The sequence below is a fragment of the Vombatus ursinus genome, unplaced genomic scaffold (genome assembly GCF_900497805.2).
Source record: "Vombatus ursinus unplaced genomic scaffold, bare-nosed wombat genome assembly UNPS02014801.1, whole genome shotgun sequence".
Classification (NCBI taxonomy): Eukaryota; Metazoa; Chordata; class Mammalia; order Diprotodontia; family Vombatidae; genus Vombatus; species Vombatus ursinus.
The window spans coordinates 2,176,293-2,199,462 of record NW_020954579.1 but is presented as its reverse complement, the minus strand read 5'-3'; the positions used below and the strand labels follow the sequence as shown (position 1 = coordinate 2,199,462).

At 50.7% G+C, this 23,170-nt stretch overlaps 1 protein-coding gene across 3 annotated transcripts; it reads right to left on the bottom strand.

Moving 5' to 3' along the window:
• Positions 1 to 9,119: 9,119 nt before the first annotated feature.
• Positions 9,120 to 21,318, bottom strand: STAC2 (SH3 and cysteine rich domain 2). 3 transcript variants are annotated; one of them, XM_027873145.1, is made up of 11 exons: positions 21,062 to 21,318; positions 14,798 to 15,104; positions 14,293 to 14,390; positions 14,024 to 14,108; positions 13,652 to 13,764; positions 13,226 to 13,298; positions 13,074 to 13,138; positions 12,498 to 12,595; positions 12,202 to 12,253; positions 11,588 to 11,725; positions 9,120 to 10,985 (listed from the first exon to the last, which is right to left on the bottom strand). In XM_027873145.1, the coding sequence occupies exons 1-11, from the start codon at positions 21,149 to 21,151 to the stop codon at positions 10,881 to 10,883; spliced, it is 1,224 nt and encodes a 407-aa protein (XP_027728946.1). In that variant the 5' UTR covers positions 21,152 to 21,318; the 3' UTR covers positions 9,120 to 10,880. The 3 variants fall into 3 exon arrangements, with proteins under 3 accessions (XP_027728946.1, XP_027728948.1, XP_027728949.1); XM_027873147.1 differs by lacking the exon at positions 21,062 to 21,318 and adding an exon at positions 19,868 to 19,916 and having other exon boundaries at positions 9,121 to 10,985; XM_027873148.1 differs by lacking the exon at positions 12,498 to 12,595 and having other exon boundaries at positions 10,901 to 10,985.
• Positions 21,319 to 23,170: the final 1,852 nt, after the last annotated feature.

Below are 23,170 nucleotides of genomic sequence, written 5' to 3'. Positions count from 1 at the left end.
TGTGTGTGTGTGTGTGTGTGTGTGTGTGTGTGTGTGTGTGTGTGTGTATGAGATCTTTGAGAAAGGAGGGAGGATGACCCAAGAGGATTCGGGTACAGGGGATCAATGTACTATATCTACCATGATTTAGATTGGGTGAAAAATTTGAGTGAGTGACAGGTGAATGGAAAGAAAGTTCAAATCCTGCCTCTATTGCTTACTACCCTGTATAATCTTATCTGGAAAATGAGGGCGTCAGTCTAGGTAGCTTTTCAGATCCCTTCCTGCTGTGATCTCTATTTGCACAGCATCCCTCAGCTCCCACCCATATCTCTGTGTTTTAATCAGAGACAAGATAGAATGAAGTTCATTTTTTGAAGGCAGCTCAGGGCAGCGGTAGAGTATTGTTAGGAAGGCCTGCATTTGAATTTTACCCATGACACTAGCTATGTGTCGCTAAGGAAAATCAAATAGCTTATTTGGCCTCAGTTTCCTCATCTATGGCGCCATAGTGCAGAGCACTGGACCTAGAGTTGGGACGATTCATCTTCCTGAGTTCAAATCTGGCCTCAGACACTAGCTATGTGACCCTGTGTGAGTCACTGAACCCTGTTTGTCTCAGTTTCCTCATCTGTAAAATGAACTGCAGAAGGAAATGGCAAACCTTTTCTGTGTCTCTGCCAAGAAAAACCCAAATGGGGTCTCAAAGAGTTGGGCAGGACTAAAAACGACTGACCTCATCTATAAAATGAGGGGGTTAGACTTGATCTCTGAGGTCCTTTCTGGCTATAAATCTGTGACTCTCTGAGGAAGTAGACCCACACCTGGGGAAGTGGTTTGTGCCAGATTACAGAGCTTCAGGGGCCATCCCTCATATTCCCTTCTATTTCCAACCCCTTCCTATGGGAACTGGTGCTCTTTATCCTTAGAATAACTAATGAAACACTTCCCAAGCTAGACATCCTCTACCTCTTTCATTAAGGGAGGAGGAAGGTTGGTTTGCTGGGCAAAGTGGTGATCAGGACCAATTAAAAGTAATGGGGTTACAGCAGCTTTGAGAAGGATGGGGAGAGGGGCTAGTTTTGTAGTTATGGAGGCCAGCAGTTAGTCAGGCCTTGTTGCCACTGCTCTCCCCAGCCTAGGTCTTCACTGGGTTCCTCAGCTTTCCTGGAGGAGATGGAGCCCTTGGTCCAAGTAAGGGCAGACATTAGTGGTGCCTTCCCCGTTTGGAGAGACGTGTATTCAACCAATTATTCTTCCCTGTTCTTTCCCCCACCCCACTCTGAAGAGGTTGTTGTGCCAAGGGCACCAGTGGGAAGAAGTGTGTTAACTACAACATGGGCAAAACGGAGGTGTAGGAGGGTATTGCAACAAAAATGGTGGAGAAAGAAGCCTGTATTCCACAATGTTTAGGGTCAGGAGATACAGCAGAAAAAACCCCAACTCTTTGGGAGTGGTTAAAAAGACCTTTGAGCCTTGAGTCCTACCCTAAACAACCAGAATAGTCAGTATGTACCCACCCCGTTCTTTTCCCTTAGATATCCCCAAATAAGCCTATTCCCTTCTACTTTCTCATTCTTTCCACTCTAGGGAGCTCAGTCCCTCAGGATTCTCATTGGGAAAAGCTCTCAGAACCTCATAGTAATAATAGCTATCTTTTATGTAGCACTTATATGTATTATTTCAGTTGGTCCTCACAATCCTATATAGTAGGTATTATTATCCCCATTTTACCAACGAAGCTCTGGGAGATTGGTGGTCTTGCTCAGGATAATAAAAGCTAGCAATTGTCTGAGGGAGGATTTAAATTCACATTGTCCTAACTCTTAAGTCTAGGACTATATCCACTATACCATAGGTAGCAAACACCCTCATGAGCCTGCCAACAGTGTGGCAGAGTGTGACTTGAGCCTGATTAAAATATAATTGGGAGGGGCAGCTAGGTGGCGCAGTGGATAGAGCACCGGCCCTGGAGTCAGGAGGACCTGAGTTCAAATGTGGCCTCAGACCAAACACTTGACTCTTAACTAGCTGTGTGACCTTGGGCAAGTCACTTAACCCTAATTGCCTTTAAAAAAATACGTAATTGGGAAATATTTAACAAAATAAAAATACATCAAAACATAGGTAATGTTAATATGTGGTTTTCTAAGTCCATAAATGTCCATAGGGATTCTTATGTATATCTCTATTTGAGTTTGACCCCACTACACTACATTTCCATGGCCTAGCAGAGCAGTGTATGAGGTAAGGAATGCGGTTGAGGCTTGGGTAGGAAGGGATTGGAGGGAAGGAAAAAATAAGATACTGTCCATTCCCCCTTCTTGGGAGAGAATAAATATAGGAGTCTTCATGCCTCTTCCCTATGAGTAGGGGAGCAGAAGTTGGGAAGGCTCAGAATATGAAAAGAATTCTAACATCTTTTCCCCACCCCATGTGAGTAACCAGGCTGTGAACAGATCAGCCTTAAGAAGAGAAGTCTGAGTACATTGGAGTCAGCATAGTTCTGGCATTTGGCTCTTTCTGAGTGCTTAGAAAAGGTGTTCAGGAGTGTAGCATTGGGTTTGGGGTGTAAATGTCCTGCCTATCTATGATCTCCCTGTTCCCCTTCCTTGCTACCTTGTGTGTGTGCATGTGAGAAAGAGAAAGGGAAAGAGAAATTCTTATCTTCATTACTCAGCATGGGAGAGCTTTAACCTTTTATCTCCACTCTCTGTTGCTGACATTTCTTGCTGCCTCAGGTCCCAGGCTGTTCACTGACCTTTGCCACCAATGCCAAAGACTACTTCAAAAAAGATATAATCCTGGTGAGGTGTGGGGCTGACACATGAGCATCTCTGTTCCTTAAGTCTCCCCTTTGACTCTGTCTTCTCTGCCTCAGGATACCCATGCCTTCAGCCTGGATATCTAACTCTCTCCTCTTTCTGGACAGGACAGAGAAATCTTTGCAACAGCCTACGGATATATGGTCTGAGCTCCCAGGACTGGGTGGGCCAATCTTTAGGCGTTGGACTGAGCAGGAATTTCACTTTGGCCTTTTCCTTCTTTATTTACATCAATTTCCCTGCCCTCTTGTTAAGAAAAGAAGAAGTGGGAAGGGGGGCTAGGGATAGAAGAAGATTGGTCTCTGCCATACCTGGGGTCCCTGTCTTTGCAGGGTCAGGGCTGGGTTGTTGAGGATTAGTGACATCATCAACTATCCAATTATTTTTTTCCCTTTCTCCCACTTCTTAAAAAAAAAAATTAAATAAAAATATCTGTATTTTGATACCAAAGCTCACTCATGTATTCCATAAGTGGAATGTCTTTTTCTGTCTTTTGTATTAACTCCTTATATTCATTTCTTTCTTTTCTCTCACCACCAGACCTCTCTTCCTCCCCAGCCCCCGAATCCCTTTGCCTCAGAGGCAGCTGGTGGAACGGTGGGCCCGGAGTCAGGAAGAACTGAGTTCAAGTCTGGCCTCAGATACTCACTAGCTGTGCAACCTTGGCCAAGTTACTTAATCTCTGTTTGCCTCAGTTTCCCCATCTATAAAAATGAGGACAATAACGGCACCTACCTCCGAGGGTTGTTGTGAGGATCAATATTTGTAAAAAGGACAGCGCAGTGCCCAGCATATGTTCAGTATGCTCACCTGGTAGCTGCTCACTAAATGCTTATTTCTTTTTCTTCCCATAAGCTATGGAGTGAGCCTCGAGAAAAATGAAGTAATTTCCTGAGCTGGGGACAGGGTAGAGAGGAGGTGTCTGAGGGAAGCAGGGAGTAAGCTATGTGGTGGCTCAGGCCAAATGGTAATCAGGTTCTAAAAACACGTGGGGAGAGGGGAAATATGCAGAGATGATCTGGAAACACCCACCACCACCATATGCACAAAGGAAACCAGGGCTTACTGCCTCAATTCCCCCCCCTTCTCATTCTGGGCAAGGAGGTGCAGAAATGGGGTTCCCACTGGTGCCAGGAGATGGCAGTGCTCCCTCACTGGCCCATGCTAGTGACCACTTCTGCCTTTCTCCTCTTCCTCCTAATAACTAGCTCTCATTTATGTGGCAGTTTATGGTTTGCAAAACACTGAACATGTTTTCTCATCCTGTTCTCACAAAAACAGCTCTCTGAGATATAGGTGCTATTATTCTTCCTATTTTACAGATGAGGAAACTGAGGCTAGGAGTGGCTAACTGTCTTACTCAGGGTCACACAGCTAGTAAGGGTCTGAGGCAGGACTCAAACTCAGCTTTTCCTGGCTCTTAAATCTAGGACTCTTCAATATACCACCTAGCTGCCCTCCTAATCCAGTTCAAGGTCCCTTCACTTCTGTTCTACTTTCTGTGTGTGTGTGTGTGTGTGTGTGTGTGTGTGTGTGTGTGTGTGTTGGGGGGCAGCATTTGGGGTTAAGTGACTTGCCCAGGGTCACACAGCTATTAAGTGTCTGAGGCCAGATTTGAATTCATGTTCTCCTGACTCCAGGGCCAGTGCTCTGTGCAGTATGGTACCACCCAGCTGCCCCTCTATTCTCTGTTCTTTACCAACCCTGCTATCACTGGGAATTCGGAGGATTCAGAGGATTCAGAACTGGGAAGATGACCGTAGAGGTCATCTAACACAATGCATTCTTTTGCAGATGAGGAAACTGAGCAGCAGAGAAGTTAAATGACTTTCCAAGGGTAACTCAGGTGATAAATAGCATAGCTAAAATTTAGTCTAAAATCCAAGCCCGCTGACTCCAAATTCAGTGCTCTTTCTACTTTGCCATTAAATGTCCTGTGCCTCTCTTTGCCCACTCATCTTTGCCTTAACCCCACCTTGCAGTGGGTTGTGTTAAGTTAAGGAGTATTCAGTGCCCATGATAGGTAGGTTTAGTTTTTAGAGGCTCACCTTATACAGCTGCTGTCAGCATCTGCAGGGCCTGACCTCAGGGGAGATGGGGACAGGGTGCAAACTTAACATCTCCCTTCCTCCAGTTCCATATCCAAACCAGGACTCTCATCCCCTTCTCAGCCAGGGAACTCTTCATTTGGACCAGGAGTCTGAGGCTTCACTTTTTGTCATTCTTCAATCATTTTCAATCTCCCTTTCGTGATCCCATTTGGGGTTTTCTTGGCAGAGATACTGCAGTGGTTTGCCATTTCCTTCTCCAGCACTTTTTACAGATGAGAAAACTGAGGCAAACAGGGTTAAGTGGCTTGCTCAGGGCCACACAACTAGTAAGAGTCTGAGGTTGAATTTGAACTCAGGTCTTCCTGACTCCAGGTCCAGCACACTGCTGACACCTAACTTCCCCAGCTTAGTTGAAGAGTCTATTCCCAGTTCTGCCCCTTTGGGGCAGGTCACTTGATCCTGGGCAAGTATTTAACCTCTGTCTACCTTTCTTCAACTGTAAAATGGAAATAATAATAGCACTTACCTTCCAAGATTGTTGTGAAGATAAAATAAGATCACATTTGTGAACAGCTTAAGTAGCATAATGCCTGCCATATAGTAGGTACTTAATAAAGGCTCATTTCCTTCCCAGGCCTGAAAGAATCATTCTACAAGTCACACAGTTTCTTCTGACTCCAAATCCACCCCACCCCATACCTCAATGCCAAAGCATCAGAGTGATCAGTGCTCTGAGAAATGGGGCATTAGGTAATAGGATCTGATCTCTGTGCAGCCCCCCCCCAAAGTCAATCCCACTCATGGGACAAGGTGGGAGGACAGCTGGTTACAGAAATGGGAGAGGTGAAAGGGCAAAATGAGGAGAGAGAAGGCAATTGGGTGGGTGATTGGGGTAGCCCTGATGGAACCTGAGGTCTCAGGGGTCCACCTCATTTTGTCCCTTCTGAACCCTGCCTAACCCCATCTCGCTCTGTCTCTCTACAGCCTCTTCTTCCTACTTCTGATTCTGTCCCTCATCTTCATCTCTACATCTCTCCCTGTTCCTCCTCCTCTTTGTCTCTCTTCCCTTTTGGCCTCTGATGTATATCTCTGCCTCTGTCTCTCTTTTCCCTGCTCCCCATTATTCTCTACTCCTGTCCCCTTCTTACCCCTACATCTCTTCCTCTCCTTCAAGGATTTCATATCCGCCTCTATCTTTCCTCCTTCTCAAGCCCACTTCTTTGTCTCTCCCCTCCCTGGCCCAGGTCTCTCATGGTCAGTTGCTTTATCTTTCTCCCTTCCCTGCCCCCCATATTTGTCTCTCGGTGTGTCTGTGTCTCCTCTCTTTCCCTCCTCCCCTTTCTCTTCTTTCTGGGATCTCACCTTTATCCTCCCATAGGTCCCTCTTCTTGTGTCCCTATGTCTGCCTGTGTTCCCTCTATCCAGCTGCAGGTTTTATGGTAAGAATACCCCAGGCCTTTCCTGGGGATGGAGGAGGGTGTCTGTGCCACATGCGCCCCCTATCAGAGCCTGGATTTGAGGGTGTCTGTCACTGTTTTTCTGTTCCTCTTTGTGTATCTTTCAGTCTGCTTGTGTGCCTGTCTATTGTTTGCAGCCCTTTCCCTGTTAGATTAAACAGGGCAGAGGGAACCATGAGAAGCCGAGTGCGGATGACATGCTAGAGTGGTCTCTCTGGCTCCCACGCCACTGGGCCTGGTGCTTATCTCCTTCTCCATGCCAATGGGACCTGCACAAGAATGGGCACAAGGGTGGGAGGGTTGACATGGGCCCAGCAACTGTCTTCTTCCTCCCCCCTTGGCATCCTCCCCTCTCCACCTCCCACCAGCTGAGAAAGCAAAGTCAGCAGTGCAGCCTCTTGGAAAAACTGCTGTGTTTAGTGGGGTGGAAGCTGGGGGAGGGAGGGGGAGAATGGACAGGGAGAGAGGTACCTAGTCCAGCTGGCCCTTCCCCCTTCCCCCCGCCTTCCAGTGGGGGTGAGGGGTGGTGAGTGCACATAAAGCTAAGCTGGAGCAATGCCATATAGTGAAAGGAACGGAGAGAGAAACTGAGGTCCCAGGAGACCCCCAAACCACTCCAATGACTGTCTGTCTGTCTGCCATCGATCTGTCTCTGAGTCTGCCTGTCTCTCCAGCTCTATCTCTGTGTCTGTCTATGTATATGTCTGTGCCTGTCTTTGGCAGTCTCTGAGTCTGTCTGTCTGTCCAGCTCTGTCTCTGTGTCTCTGTGTCTGTGCTCATCTGGATCTGAGTCTGTCTGTGTTTCTCTGGATCTCCATCTGTCTGTCTTAGTCTTTGTGGGCCTGTCAGTCTTCTTGTCTATGGATATGTCTTTTGTTTGCCTACAAGTTGATCTGTCTAGTTTGGCATGTATGTTTGTCTGTCTATCTGTCTATCTTTGTGCAGCTTGAGTGTTTATCCCCACTGACTGGATGAAAGGACTCCCTTTAGGGGCAGCTAGGTGGCGCAGTGGATAGAGCACCGGCCCTGGAGTCAGGAGGACCCTGAGTTCAAATCTGACCTCAGACCAAGCACTTGACACTTACGAGCTGTGTGACTCTGGGAAAGTCACTTAACCCCAGTGGTATAAAAGAAAAACAAAAACAAAAAATAAAAGGACTCCTTTTCTCCAGGTAGAGCCCCATAGTAGAAGGAGAGTATGGGCTTAGGTCAAGCCCGAAGCCTCAGAGGGCAGCTTCCTTCTTACTTATGACCTCTAGGCACCTGCAAGAGCCTTCCCTGCAAAACCCACTATGCTAGCGCGCACACACACACACACACACACACACACACACACACACGGGAGCAATTGGTTGTAAAAATTCTGTTGTGATGGCGTGAAGGTGGCAGGAGGAAGGAAGGAGGAATTGGTGAGAGAAGGAATTCTGAGGGGCCTGGTGCCAGACTAGTCAGCGTGCCTCCCTGGGGAGCAAGAGTCCTATTGTCGGGAATGAAAAGCCCTTCAGGGACTAAGTGCTGGTGTGCAGATTTGGGTAAAGCCAATCCTGTCCCCAGCCACATGGTGGGAGCCCTGCCTGGTCTGCAGAACCCAGGGTCGGACTGGCACCAGGGGCAAAGAGGTATATTTGAGGTGGGGGGAGCAACAGTTGTGCTTTTTTGGCAGGACCCCTTGCCAACTCTAACCTTGGCAGCTTGGCCGTTAGCATTGTCCCTTCCCCCTCCCCACAACTCCAGCTATAAATAGCTCCCTGCACTCGCCTTAGTAATGACGTGGCTCAGAAAGGCGGAGGGGAGTCAACTTTGCAGAGCCAGTGGGCGGGCTGAGGCTGGAGCTAGGGGACGGGAGCACCCCTTCCCCCTGCTGTGCCATGGCCCGATGACGGGCATGATTGAGTCATCTCTTGGGGCTCAGCTGCCCCACGTCACTGTCAGCTCCTCCAGGCTCTTCTTTCTCATGATTAATGGGGTGGGGTTTGAGGGACAGTGTTGGATCAGAGTCATGGTGGGGAGGAAAGAGTGTAAGGGGGTGAGAGAGAGAATGAGAAAGAGCAGGAGAGCAAGAGTCAGTTCTGAACTGGCCATTAGGAGGCATGTGCCCTGCCTTCTCAAGGGGCCAGATTTGGGGCTTCATTAGCACAGCTGAGCTTGGACATTGCCTGAGACGTTTCGTACTTTGCCCTACCTGATGAGCTCACAGCTGCCCTCGATAATTGGGTTTAATTAATAGTAAAGCAGTCAGATTGGCCAACAAGAGGGAGGATTCCCATTTACCCTTATCCCCCCACTCACCCCACTCTCCACCCCTTGGTCCCACAACCCTACAGGCTGTGTGCCCTGGCCACTGCAAGTTTTAAGAAACCTAGGTCCAGATGTTTTCACCCCCTTCACTTGCACTCTATCACACCCTTCTTTTTGCAGGAGAAATTGATACTCTTTGAGGTTGGGGTCCCTGTAGACATGGCCTGGGGAGGCAGCCAAGGGAAGGTCTGGGCACCACCTCTCATCACTTAGTCTGTGTTACCCCACCCCTTCTCTCCAATGTTTCATCAGTCCCTACCCTTCTCCCCCAATATTGGCTCCTGCCCAGCTCTTCTTCCAGGATCCCCCTAACCCTTTTTCCCCAGTGTCAATTTCTAGCCCCTGCCTGTCCCCCATCCCTTACCCTTCTCCTCTCATGTTTATCTGACCTTCACATTTCCCCTCCAAATCTGCCTCCCTCCCCTCAGACCCTGCCTCCTTCCTCCCATCCCACCTCCACCCCTAAGGCAGCCAATCAGAAACACAGAAGGCACATGTGGGTCACAGGTACATTTAATCAGTGGGTCTGGGGGCCCAGCAGCGCCCAAGTCAGACCTGTCATGCAGCCTGTATGTACAGTGGGCATCGTGCCTGCCCCAGAGGGGTAGTGCTGGGGCAGCCTCGTGGCAGCAAACAGGGCAGTGTGGCTTCAGCCTCTCCCCACCCCAAATCTGTGAACAGCAGAAAGGAGGGGAGGCAAGGGTCTTAGGGTAAGGATCTGTGCCCAGAGTGGGGGAGGCATTGGCTGGCATGGTGAACGAGGTTCTGAGTTTGGGGCTGGGGAGTTGGGGCCAAAGAGGAGCAGTCTTCACAGGTGAGGCCCCACAGTGCATCTCCTTCAGTCTGGGGTGCTTACACTTCTTCCCTTCCTTGGGAGTCTCAATTTCCTCCCAACATCTGTCTCCCAATTCTCCATTCCTACCCCAGGGGTCTGCCAAGAGTGCAGGGGGAACAATCAGGAATACAGCTCCTTATCTCGAGTAGGGGGTGGAACACCTGAAACATTCAGCCCTTGGACAGGACTCTTTTTAAAGTGCCTTCTTATTCCCTGTGCCCACCCCAGCTTTGACTTGGGCTCACCCTATTGAGAAGATTTTTCCAACTGTCCCATTCCAGCTCTTACAGGGTTGTCCAGATAATAGAAGAGAGGGGAGACCAGAGAGAAAAGTGGATCAGGAAAATAAAACTGTCATCAGTTTTCTGATCTGGGCAATGGGTTTGTCTCCCATTACCTGAAATGGGCTTGTCAGGCCCCAGACAACAGGTAGATTTATAAGTATTTTGTAGCCACCAGAGCTATTCCCAATAACAAAAAGCATGTTATGGTTTACTCTTGTTACATCTGGATTGCTTTTCATTGGAGCAGCTGTGTCTATAGGGTGGGCCAGTTTTTGGATCTTCTGGCCTTGGATAGAGTTCAGAACATAGCTGGGCTATTCTTTCCCCAGTTGTGAGGGTGAGTCCCTAGAGGTGGAATGAAGAAAGGCCCCATCTTGGTTGTTCCAGCTATGATTTTCTCTTCCCCCAAAACAAGAGAACAATCTTGGTTCTTTCTCCTTGATCCCTCCCCTCCTCTGCCAGCCCAGGTTTCAAGTTATGGGAGAGACCAGTGAAACTTTCCTGAGAATTGAGTGAGTGAGAGACGGTGATATTGGGGAGGCAGCAGTCAGGACCACAGAAGCAGAGAAGGCCCTCCCATATCTCCCACCCCCTTCAAACCCTGAGGGGGGGAGTGGGCGTTGAGAGGGGCCCAGGAGAAGGGGACATTTTTCCCTCCCCCAACACCTCCCCCATGCCCAAATGGACAGAGACAGAGAGACACACACAGACACACACACACACAGGCTGGGCTAAGGGGGAAGGTGGCACAAGGCATGCAACTGAAAGGGGAGGATTCTGGGGAGAAGTCACAGCAATCCCTGGAGGACAGATCTGCCCAGGGCTTGACTCGTTGTGGCAGCAGGGCATTGGTGGGTGCAAGAATTGGCACCTTGGCATGGGGGCTGACCTGCCTGTGGTAGCTGATCCCTGCCCTTAACTTGCTCTCCAACCTGCCCTCCAGAGGAGACACAAAACTTTCGTGATTGTAGAGCATCTGTGTCTATTTTGAGTGGTGCCCAGCAGCATGGCAGCAAGTGAGCAGGGAGACGTGTAAGGAGACCCTGCTGCATTCCCTGGAACCAGAAGCCGGGAACAAGGGGGCAGAGTTGATGTCTGGGTCATCTCCTAGGGGTGGGGCACTATCTTCTTCTGTGCCTGCCGTGCTGATTTCAGATCTCAGTCAGAGCATCAGCAGGTACCAGACCTCTCTTCTTGCCACTGCTAACTCGGATGAAGCCATCAGCATCCTTGCTTCTGCCCACACCTACGCAGATCTGAGTAGGAAAGATGGAGGGCTGAGTGCTCAGAAGCAGCCAGGCAGGGTGGTGCTGCCCATTGCATTGGTGAGATACTGGTGGGTACAGAGCCCAAATAATTATAGACTTCCCCCCTTTCCCATTGTAGTTACTTCCATAGCTATTGCTTCCCTCCCTACTCCAGCAGGGAGAGTGAGGAAGAGCAAGACGTTTGGCAGCCTTAGATTAGGATGGCGGCTTGGAGTGGGGGGAGTGTGCAATGGAACAGTCTGAAAGGGGCACAGAGCATATATCCCGGGACCTAGACCCTCTACCTTTGGGTTCTCACTGTCTTGAGGATCCAGGCTGGCCTGAAGTCATTTCTTTCACTCTGCCTGCCTCTGCTTCCTCCCCTCTCCCCCAATCTTTGAGGCAAGAATTCTGTTCTAGGCTTGAGGAGAGGGATAGGTGGGAGGGAGAAGACCCTCTCTGCACACCTGCCTTTCTCCCCACTCTAAGGCTGATGGGATTCTCTTCCTGGCACCATACAAGAGCTTTCTCCTGCCCTCCATCCCTAACTCTGTCTCCTTTACCCAGCCTCTTTTCACCCTTTGGAGGGCAGAGCACCCCAGGCCACTCACCTGGCTCTCCTTGAGGCTCATGTAGCCCTGTTCCTTATTCCCAGAGAACGGCTGGCAGCACCGCCACACATTTTCTCCTGGTCTCACCCGCTGCACAAAATTGGCAGGGAAGAAGCCAACGCGATCTCCGATCTTGCCCTGTCCAACAAATTCAGTGAAGCTGGTGGGGGCAGGCCTTCACCCCGACCTCAGCTCCAACCCAATGAGCTCACCTCCAATTCTCACTCTGTTTCCCAGACCTCAGGCCCTGAGGCAGCATGTCACCAGCTCCAGCTGAATTTAATCTTTCTTTTATTTTCTAAACCAACTTTTACCGTCTTGATACTTGGGGGTAGGAGTGGACAGGGACCGCTTCCAAGAAGATGAAAGAGGAAGCTGGGTACTTGGGAAGGTGGGAGATGCCCAGGCTGGGCTGGTGGTGGTGCTGGTGGGCCGGGGTTTGGAACCTAGTTGGGGACACTGCTCAGAGGGTGACATGTGCTGCAGTGGGTCCTGCAGCTTCTGTACGGTTCTGTCCTCTCCTTTGATCCTTTCCCCCTCAGGCTGGGCATGGAAAGGGGCACAAGGATCCCCTCCCCAACTTCCCCTTCCTCAACACCAACCAGCCTAATCACCTTCCACCAGTCCTCGTTGGAATCGTCCACAAGCATGATCCGGTCTCCTGGCCTGGGGGAAGAGCAGACCCGGGATAGTCCCTGGGGACAGGGGAAGGACCCCTCCCTGTCCCCCGCCTGACCCGAGCTGTGGCACCCAGCTGCCCTCCCCAACTGAAGGAGCTTGTTCAGCATCTTTGTGGTGATGTTGGGTGTCCTGGCACTGCCAACACCTACAGGCCCATGCCCAATCAGGGAAAGTGACACCCTGGGGAGAGGGAAGGATCAAGGTTCTGGGGCTCTGGGAAGACACTTACTGTAGTGCCAGGTCGTTATGCTCTTGGGGCAAAAACTTGTAGAGAGCAACGTAGGAATACATGGGGCCTATGTCCTTCCGAATGGTGCCCTTGGAAGCCTGGGGTGTCATGGTAGAGAGATGAACACTTAACTCAAAGCCAGAATCTGGCATCCTACAGGGGCACTCATTCAATGAGAACTGCAGAATGTCAGAGATGGAAGGAACTCGAGACCTTTTTTTTGAAAGGAAACTGAGGAGGGACAGCTAGGTGGCACAGTGGATACAGCCTTGGAGTCAGGAGGACCTGAGTTCAAATCTGGCTTCAGACACTTGACACTTACTAGCTGTGTGACCCTAGGCAAGTCACTTAACCCCATTGCCTAGCCAAAAAGGAAAAAAAAAGGAAACTGAGGCCCCAAGAAGTGAAAGTGCTTGCTGAAGGTTGTACAGTGAATTGGTGATGAGAGGCCTAACATTTTAGAGCTAAAAAGGAATCTTAAACACCACCTAGTCCAACCACCTCATTTTTCAGATAAGCCTACTCTGGCACTGTTCCCCTGCCCCCCATCTATACCCAAATGGCACAGGGCCTTACCTGCTGCTGTCCAGGGCTTTTCTCCTCAGGGCCTGTCACCTCACTCTCAATTGGTGATGTAAAGACTAGAAGAGTGAGAAGAGGGTGGTGTAAGGATTTGGGAGAGGAGGGGCCCCCATCCCCTGGCACTGGCATGCCCTCTTCACACTCACCACTGTCACTGGCACCCTCCTCTGAGCTACGAATGCTACCTTCCCCATCCTCTGCCAATTCATCTCGCTCACTCTGGGAAATAGACAAGGAAAGGGAAAGAAAGGAAGGAAGGCTGAGGTGGAATCCTCAACCCTCTCTCCCAGTGTGCCCCAGTATTTTCTCTCAGTGTTTGCCAGCCTTTATCCTTCTTTCCCTAGTCTCCCAGCCCCAATCCCCCCCCCCGTGTCTCCCCCCCCGTGTCCCCCCCCCCCCCCCCCCCTTTCCTTGTATGCTCTAGCCCCCATCCATCTTCCCTCAGGGACCTCATAGCCCCATCTCTCTATCCTAATATGTGCCATTCCTAATGCCTCTCCCCCCAGTGGACCTCAGCCGTAGTCCCTCCTCCCCCACATGCTTTTCCCCCATGCCTGGGCCAAAGTCTGTACCAGGCTTCGGGTGGGGGACTCCGAAGTGCTGCTGAAGCTTGAACGGTTCATTAATGCCAAGGAGGTACCATAGCGGAGGGTCTCATAAACGGGATCCACTTTCCCACTGGCACCTATAAAGTTTGCACCTTCAGGGACCTAGCAGCATATCTTTTCTTAGGAATCTTCTTACTCCCTAAAATCTAGATCCACGGACACTAGCATCTGGACATTTTAAAAGATGGTACAATGCCCTGGGTGGGCAGTGTCAGGGGCCACTCTTCCTGAGACAGTATCCCCTACCACAAGAAGACATTAACTCCCCAGTCTAGAAGCCTGAGGCAGCTTTGCTCACTATCATCTGGGAGGAATAGGAATTAGATGTGTGCTTACCAGCTGGTGGAGGCTCCTGGGCACAGGCTGGGGGTGGCTCATGCACCAGGAGAGGGGAGCTGAAGTTGCGTCGGAAAGAGGTGGACTAAGGAGGAAAGAGGAGAGAGGCACCAGTGCCATCATAAGGGACAGAAAGCTTGATCTTTCTTGGTGTCTCCCATTGCAAGGAATTAGCTCTTTGCAATGGGGGAGGAAGATGCAGTACCCTCCAAGGTACTGATGGGCACATAGTAGTCAACTGGAAAGAGTCTAGATGGACTCTTGCTCACCATTTTGCCTGGGCACTGCTGGTGGGATATTTCCTCAGAGCACCAGAGGTGGACGCTGGCCTTGCATGTCTTACATCGTAAGCCCTGCTTGGAGTTGCCTAGAGAGTAGTTTGGAGTATGGAGGACAAGGAGGAAGGTCTCTCCTCCTCCCTGCTCCCTCCATGCACACATACACATTGGTTGGCAGAATAGAAAGAATGATAGTGGGCAGAGGGTGGATGGAAATAAAGATGGGAGGCACAGTCACAAGGAAGCTTCTGTTCATGTCTGTCCTCCTGGATGGACAGGACCTACCCATGAGTTACTTAGGGTAGGAGGTAATATTATAGAGAACAGCTATGTGAGGCAGGGAGAGAACTCCCCACCTCATGTCCCATAAAGGCAATGTTGGCATTGGAGGGCCAGGGAGAACTGGACTGTAAAGGAGGCAGATCCATGCTGTGCACCCTTCCATTGCGCCACCTTGGCACTCCCACCTGTGCCCATCTCAGTGCCAGGCACCTACCCACGATAACCTGGTGGCAGAGTTCACAGGGGCCGGCACGTTTGAAGACATGCTCTTGGAAGCTGTGGGTCCTCAGGGGCTTGAGAGGTGCCAAGGGACGTTGGACTGGACAAGGGGATCGGGCAGAGGTGGGCAGGCCTGGATCAGTGGACACGGCTGGAGGTGAGGGGGGTGGCATGGGGGTGGGGGGGGTCAGCAGCACCTCCGTTGGGCACTTGAGCTCAGTGCTTGAGCGAAGGAAGAAATTCTCCACGCTCTTGCTTCGAAGGATGGTCTTGAGGGACAAGGAGCGCTTGAAACGCTGAAGCTGAAAGAGAGGACGCCATGGTCATAGGGGACCAGAGTTCATAGAAGGGTAGGCTTTGATTATATCCAGTAGTGCCACCCCCCCCACACACACAACCCAAAGCACCAAAGCCCACATTGATAATACTAATTAATGTCAGAGGGCAGCTAGGTGGCACAGTGGATAGAACTCTGGGCTTGGAGTCAGGAAAACCTGAGTTCAAACCTGGCCTCAGACACTTACTAGCTGTGTAACCCTGGACAAATCACTTCACTTTGTTTGCCTCAGTTTCTTTTTTCTTTTTTTCTTTTTTTTTTGTTTGTTTATTTGTTTGGGCAATTGGGGTTAAGTGACTTGCCCAGGGTCACACAGCTAGTAAGTGTCAAGTGTTTGTCTGAAGCCAGATTTGAACTCAGGTCTTCCTGACTTCAGGGTTGGTGCTCTATCCACTGTGCCACCTAGCTGCCCCTTGCCTCAGTTTCCTTATCTGTAAAATGAACCGGAGAAGGAAATGTTAAACCACTCCGGTATTTTTTGCCAAGAAAATCCCAAATGGGGTCATGAAGAATTGGATATGACTGAAATGACTGAACAAATCAATGTTGGGGCTCAGGACTGGACTTGGGAATCTAGAGCCTAAAGGAGAGGAGGCAGGCAGGTTCTAGATCAGGACCTGGTGTTCTAAATCCAGTTGATTTTCAGTCTTCATAAATCCATACATTCCTTGCTTCCAGCATCAACCCCAGAAAGTTATCCTTCACTTCCCCTCCCACTCCTAGTGAGAAGCCCAGAACCCTCGCTGTCCTACATCCATCTCACGGTCCCATTCCTGGCAATGTTCTGCCTGACTCAACCTTCCCAGAGAGATATGAAGATATGGGCACAGAGTCTGTGGCACCCTTAGTCAAGGCTCCCAGATGATGAGCTGGACAGCATAAGGTACCACAGCTGCCAACCTCCCAGCCCTGCCAGGGGAGGAGTGGATGCAGCTGCTGGTTTGGAGAACACAGACACAGCCTCTCTTGCCACCCCAGCCTCTGCAGGACAACAGGAGGGAAAGATGGGGGTCTGGGAGGATGTACATGATAGACCCACAGCTGCCAATCATGAAGCCTGAACTCTGCAGGATGTCTGGCTTCCCCAGTGGTTGGCATCACTGGATCACTGGAACATCTTCCAAACCCTGGCTTCCTGGATAGAATTGTTGGTCTCTGCCTCTGCAGAGCAGATAATAGAGTCTGGGCCCCCAAGATCGCTCTGGAGATGGGAGATGGTAGTGACAGTACATAGAATCATTTCAGCAGAGTTCGAACGATGTCATTTGGGAGCAGAATATTATCATAAGCTCTAGAACCATCTCTGATGGGGTGCCCAGGGATACTTGAGAGTCCCTCTTCCTCATGCCCTGGAATTTTTTGGAGGGAGTGGTGTACCCAATCTTTATGTCCAGAATTGTTCTGAACTATCCTGGAGTTTTGCCACATATCTTGCTTGGTCAGGTCAGGCCCTGGGGTAAAGAGGGAGAGAGTGGCTTGTCACTCTCCACCCTGGCATGGTCAATGCCAGCTCACTTGTGCCCCTAGGACAACTCTGTTAGAATCTGTTTCTTCCTGGTCCCTGGAGGAAAGCTTCCTGAACAAAATGTTCCCTCAGAGATTGTACAGAAGGGGCTGTCCCAATTCCAGACCACTGGCACCTGCTCCCAGGAGGGCAGGAAGGAGGGCCATTGAGATGGCGAGGCAATGTGTGCCTTATGACCCTCAGGGAGAGAGGAGCTGGTGGCAACCCAGTGCTGAGTGGAGCTGCTGGAGGGCAGGAGGCAGCCTCCCTGCCAACTGGATTAGTGCCTGCCTGCTCCAAAAATGTCTGATCCCACTGCCCACAGCAGGCATTTTTCTGGGTTCTAAACCAAGACCCGTCTTCTCAGTCCAGCCTGGGTGGGAATGACATGCCTGGATGTGACTCATCCCTATTGCCATAGAAGCACTTTTCCTTTCACCATGGAGGCAGGAGGGTGGAAGCTTTGGGTAAGGGTAGCCAAGAGGCAGAAGGTCAAAGCTTCTGTCTTCTCTCTCCTTACCACCCCTTGGACCTACTCCCTGGCATGGGGGAGATACCACTTTGAAGTAGCTGACAGAACTGCCTATCAGGCATCTTGGAACCTTCTAGGCATTTCTCTGGCTCCTTCCAGCCAAGTGACTGGAGGACTGAAAATACTTGGTCTGCTTCTTCTGCCCACCCACTCCACCCTTCCAGACTGAGAACAACGTAGATGTCAGAGCTGGAACTGACCATAGTACATAGACTGCAAGGGCTGGAAGAGATCTTAGAATGGAGAAGGGTAAAATGTAAGAGCTGGCAAGAGCAAAGACCTTTTAGACTGAAGGGCTCTCAGATGCCATCTAGTCCAATTCCTTCTTTTTTACAGATGAGACAAACAAGGCCTACAGAGGTTAATTCAACTGACCAATGTCATACAAGGTAGTAAGATGTGGAATTTGAACCCAGGTCCCTTGACTTCAAAGCCAGAAGCTCTTCCCATTATACCAAACTGCCTCTTATGGACCTTAGAGATCATCTTGTCCAGCCCTCTTGTTTCCCAAAGCAGGAAACTGAAACTCATTCTGGGAAAGTGGATCGATGAGATAATTACTATAAAGCCCTCTGCAAACCTTCAAGTGTGATATAGATGCTAATCATTATCATTAACCTGATGATGATGATGATGATGATGATGATGATTAGCACTCCAAATCATCCAGCTAGTTAGTAGCATGGCTCAAGCTAGAACCTAGGCCTCCTGACTCCCAGTATAGGGCTCTTTTCCACCTCTCTCCTTTTTCACATCTCCCCGTCCATCTCTTTCTTTCCCCATATAAGACACTCCTCCCTTTTCCCCAGTTCCTGAAAGGGCACGAAGCAGCTGCAGGGTAGGCGGTAGTGGGCACCGGTGCCAGCTGACTCAGATGGCTGTGCTGGCATAGAAGGGTCCCCTTTCCTTGGGGAGGATGAAGCCAAAGGATGGTGGGGTGAGGGGGTGGGGATGTCCCATGTCAGAGGCAATTTCCTTTTTCAGCTGCTCGGCTCTGGGAGTGAGGACAAGAAGAGGAGACACGTCTGAAATTCACTACCGGCCCTAAGTGGGCAGGTTGGCAGTGCAAATTGGGCAGGAGGGAAGTCACCGATGGGTTAGGTCTATCATCTGGATGTGTGGGGGGGGTGCCCAGGGAGAAGATGTCAAGGTTGGTACTTTGTACCTATATGGGTCATGAATTGATGCCAAGCGGGATTTAAAATACTGGCATCAGTGTCTGCCAGTTACTCAGCCCACTCTGTTGTACCTGCCCAGTTCCAAGTACCAGACGTGAAAGAAGAGCTTTGTGGGCAGCAGCCACACCCTCTCACCCTAGGGACATAAATGAGCCTCTGTGGCTGTCTCTCAAGTTATCTCCCACTCTCAAGGCTAGGTTGGGGCATATACACTAAGTTTTCTTCATCCTTTTTGCCTACTTCCACTAAGGGGGAAGGAGCATTTATCTTGAGCAACCACAGTGAGGGGAAGGGTGGTGATGCTAAGCGTCATCTTCCCATGGCTAGGGTCTTTCACAAGAGTAATGAGATGAGGTAGGGGCCCAGAGGATGAGGTAGCCTCACAGACAGGATGAGGTAAGGGGACACTGCCCAGACCAGACCTCCAGCTCTTCTCCCTATCCTGGAGGTAGAACTGTTTTCAGAAGGGTCCTCAGGATGGGGGTGGGGGGTGGGGGAAGGACAGCAGCCTGAATCAGCTGACTCCTCTCCCTCCCCTCCCCCTAAGCTGAGCTTGCAGGTTGGTCAACTTGCTGAGGTGGCAGTGATACCGCAGGAGTATCCCCGCCCACCCCAGCCCCAGGGTTGCTGAGAGAAAGGAGGGGAGTGGGGAGACAGGTTTTAGATAGAGAAAGATGACTGGAATTGGGTGGGCTCCACTGATAAGCACTTTGAGATCTGGGGAGATAGGGGACCTATGAATAAGTATCTCCCCAGGTAATTAGGGAGGAGGGAGAGATGGGGAGAGGATTGGTACCCTGGTGTACTACCTCTGACTGGATTTATCTATCACCCTTCTCCCCTCCCCAGTTTTATTCCCTCTAGCTCTAAGACACTCACAGATATTCCAATAGTACAATTGGACCCCCTCCCCAACATTCCTGATCTGACACCTATTTCTCCCCAGGCTGAGTTAACCCTTTGTTAGGAGTGGTGGGTTACCAATCCCCACCCCTGGAGGTGGGTGAGAAGGTCAAAGGTATATGGGGGCCCTAAGAGCTGGGAAGTCTGGACACTTGGGTCCCACTGGCTCAGTCTTCTAGGGTGGCCCTCGTCTTTGGGCATAGTCTCTCCATTCTTAGCCAGCTGGCACTGCCTTCCTCCTCTAAGTGAATTTAGCACTGGTTGACTTTGACCTTGAATTAACCTCTTCTGTCTGGGGAAAAGTGTGTAAGTGGGGGGTGGAGGTAAGACATAAGATGTTCAGGGAAGGATTTAGGCCCCCAGACCCTAGGGGTGAACTTCAGGACCGGTGTGGGTATCAGAGGAATTAGGCACCATCTCCCTACCCCCTTCCGCAGCCCCTTTCTGCTATTTTTTTCTCCCTCCCTCCCTAAATATTTCTAATAGACACGAATAGAAGTCTGGAGAAACTAAAGATGGGAAATCAGACGTTTACACTAGGCTTAAAGGAAAGGGGGCTTATTAGCCAGAGGGGAGTGGTCTCTTAACCCGTGCATACTCACTTCGCTTACCCAGTCAGAGATTTCTATCCAAATGCTATCAGGGAATGCCTGCGGCTAAATTTCCGCGGGATCCGAGCTGGAGCTCATCGACGTGAAGCTGTCTCTCTGTACCCAAGTCTAATGCTCCTGAGGACCCCGCCATCCTTCACTGGGGGATAATTCATTCATTGTTCAACTGACTTGTTATTCCCACGAGTAACAATCATGAATAATTAGGGTTAATTATGACATTAATTATGATGGCTTTTCTGTCTATTCTCTCCTATACCTGGTGGGGAAAAGGGGAAATTGGAGGGAGTGACAGCTAGTGTCACTGCTCCACTCCCCCTATCTCTCTCTCCACCACCCCCCAAGAAAAGAGAAGCCTTCAGCCCTGCCGCAGCCCCTAGAACCCAGCAGTCAGAAGGACCCGAACCCAGGACCTTTTCCCCCTGCAACCCTCCCCTCCTGGATCGCGGCGCCTCAGAGACTGCAGCTGGACAGAGACATAGAGAACGAGAGAGACCAAGAGAGACGCAGAGAAGGAAGGCATAACCAGTGAGACAGCGACCCCAGGGCCTCACACATTCAAAGAGAGCCAAGGCTACACACCGAGACTTATATCCCCGGGAAACACACGCCTGCGTACACGTACACGTACACACACACACACACACACACACACACACACACACACCTCACTGCTCCTCCCGGGCTCTACATTGATTCCCTCCAACAAAGGGGAGTTACAACCTTTCCCCAGACGAGTCGGGAGACAACTGACCCGAAGCATGTCTCAGTCTATGTATGTTTGTGCATGAGCGCGTGCACATGTGGCGTGTGTGTGGTGTGGTGTGGTGTGTGTGTGTGTGTGTGTGTGTGTATACACGCGCGCGCACGCGTGAGCGTGTGGTCAGTTACTCCCTCCCCTTCTAGTTTGCTCCCAGCCTGGTCCTCTCTAGAGGCTGAGAGGTTCTAAGATTACGCTGGACAGCGCCCGCCCTATGGTGGTGGTGGGAGAAGGGGCGAGCTATCGCGACCCGTTCTTGACCCGGGCCGCTATTTGTACCGGCTGTGTCGCGGCAGTGCGGGGACAAAACAAGCCCAGGTCAAGGAGAGGGTAGGACAGAGGCAATGACCGCGGCCCGAGGAGGGGAGAGCTGCAGGGCGGGAAAGAAGGAATGGGAAGGGAGGGGAGGAAATCACGACCCCTCCCCAAGTTACCTTGGTTTCCTGGAGGGTGGAAACAGTCCCAGAAGAGGGGTGAGCTGCAGCGTTCTCGGGTTCGTTCTCCTTCTCGCTCATTTCGGTCATGATCGTGGTCCCGCAGCTGGGGTGCTGCGTGAAAGGGGTAGCGGGGGCGGGGGGCAAAGGCTGGGCAGGAGGGCTAGTATAGATGCGAGTGAGGCAAGGCAGAAAGAGAAAGAAGATTCTCACTGGGGTCCTATAGCCCCTTCTTCCCAAGGTCTCGAGCCTGACCGCCTCCCCCAAATCAATCCAAGAGGAACCCTCCTTCCCCCTCCCCCCCTAAAAATGCCGAGCAAATACCCTAATTTGCTCTGCAGGTAGAGAAAGTTCTGGGGCTGCCCTGCCAGGAGGAAGACAATTAAATAAATGAATAATTAAAGGCAGATTGGGGAGAGAGGACCCCCAGGCACTGAGGGTTTGCAGAGGATGCTGTGCAGGAGAGGGAAGGAGGAATGAAGGAATGGAGGGATGGAAGGAGAGAGCTCAGGGTTGTGTCCGGTCGGGCCCCACTGTCCTCTGAGCCCGCCCCCCACCCCCCTCCCCCCAGCCCCTGCCTGGGCACTTGGCATCCCCTCTGCCCAGTCCTCGCCTCCCAACTTTGATTTAAGAGGTCGCTTGGCCCCACCCCCTTCTTTTCCCTGCTCCCCCGCTCCACTATGCAAATTAGGCAAATAGCCATTGGCTGCCGCTCTGACAAGGGTGGGGGGGAATAGGGTAGGTGGGGCCTGAAGGGATCAGAAAAAGTGGGAGGGGATTTGGAGCGGACCCTCAAAAAAAGAAAAGGAGGGGTCGGGGAGGGAAGGTAGGGGCTTCCAAGGTAATCTTCCACTCTCTGCTCGGCTATGAGACAGGGTGGATAGATAGGAGGCAAAAATGGATTAGAGGTACAGCAGGAGAGACGAGGGTCAGACTGACGGAAGGACTTTCTTATAGAGAAGGGAGAGAGTTAGTGGAAAGTAGGAATAGCACCTGAAGATGGGGCTATCTCATCTCAAGGTCAAGAGAGACCCCATACCACCCCTACTTACTCCTGGACTACAGAGAAGGCCAGTCCTTTCCTTGAGAAAGGACAAGAGACAAGTAGAACTGGCCAGCAAGAGGCCGTGCCAGTTTAACGTCTGGTGAACAGAGAGAAGAAACCTGGATTTCTGTCCAGATTATCATTTTGTAATTTTGAAATTCGCATTGCCTCTTTAGGCCTCAGTAGTCAAATTCTGTCAGACCCCTGTTTGCAGGGTCCCCAAATCCATCTAAAAAACCTCACCCAACCAAAGACTTTTTTGTAGGTTCCCTTGAGTTAAGGATTGGGGAGAAGAGAGGGAAGAGGAGAAGAGAGGGAAGAGGGGAAGAGAGGGAAGAGGGGAAGATGACAGAAACAGTAAAAACATCTCTCTCTCTCCTGGTCTCCCTCTTATGGAGTCTCCTGACATCTCGGGATTCCTGAGACTGTCACTTGTCTAGAGACCAGTTTCCCCAAATCCTCCCTTCACAATTTTCCCTTTCACTGTCATCTTGAGAAAGGAGAATCTCTATGGCTACCTTTCTCTATTGCTTAGTTCCTTGCCCTGGTCTAGGCATTTCTGTGGGTGGGGTGTGGGGAGAATCTCCTCTTCTGAGTGAATGGTGGACCCCAGTCAGGATGGACTCCAGTTGCTCTAGCCCATGGCTTTCCCACTGTCTGTGATGTGATGCTGGGGAGCCCATGGCTTTCCCACTGTCTGTGATGTGATGCTGGGGAGCACTTAATTAGATGGAGGATAAAGGGGGGGTTTTATTTATCTTCACATGGCACCTGGGAAGAATATAGTAATGAGATTACTGGAGGCTCATTTTCCCCTCCCACTACCAGCATTTCTTTGCCATCCCCCTACCCCTCCTGTCCAACCCATGATGATCTCATTGCTTCCCCTACTAGCCCACTCAGGTTATCAAGTCCCATGGCAGGAGATTTATTTGCAAAGTGCGGAAGTAGAGCAAGGGTAGACATGAGGATTAATTCTAGGAGGCTCTGGACCACCCTACTCCACACACACACACCTTCATCTTGAAGCCTGTACCCTTCATCTCTGTTCCTCTAAGAAGCAT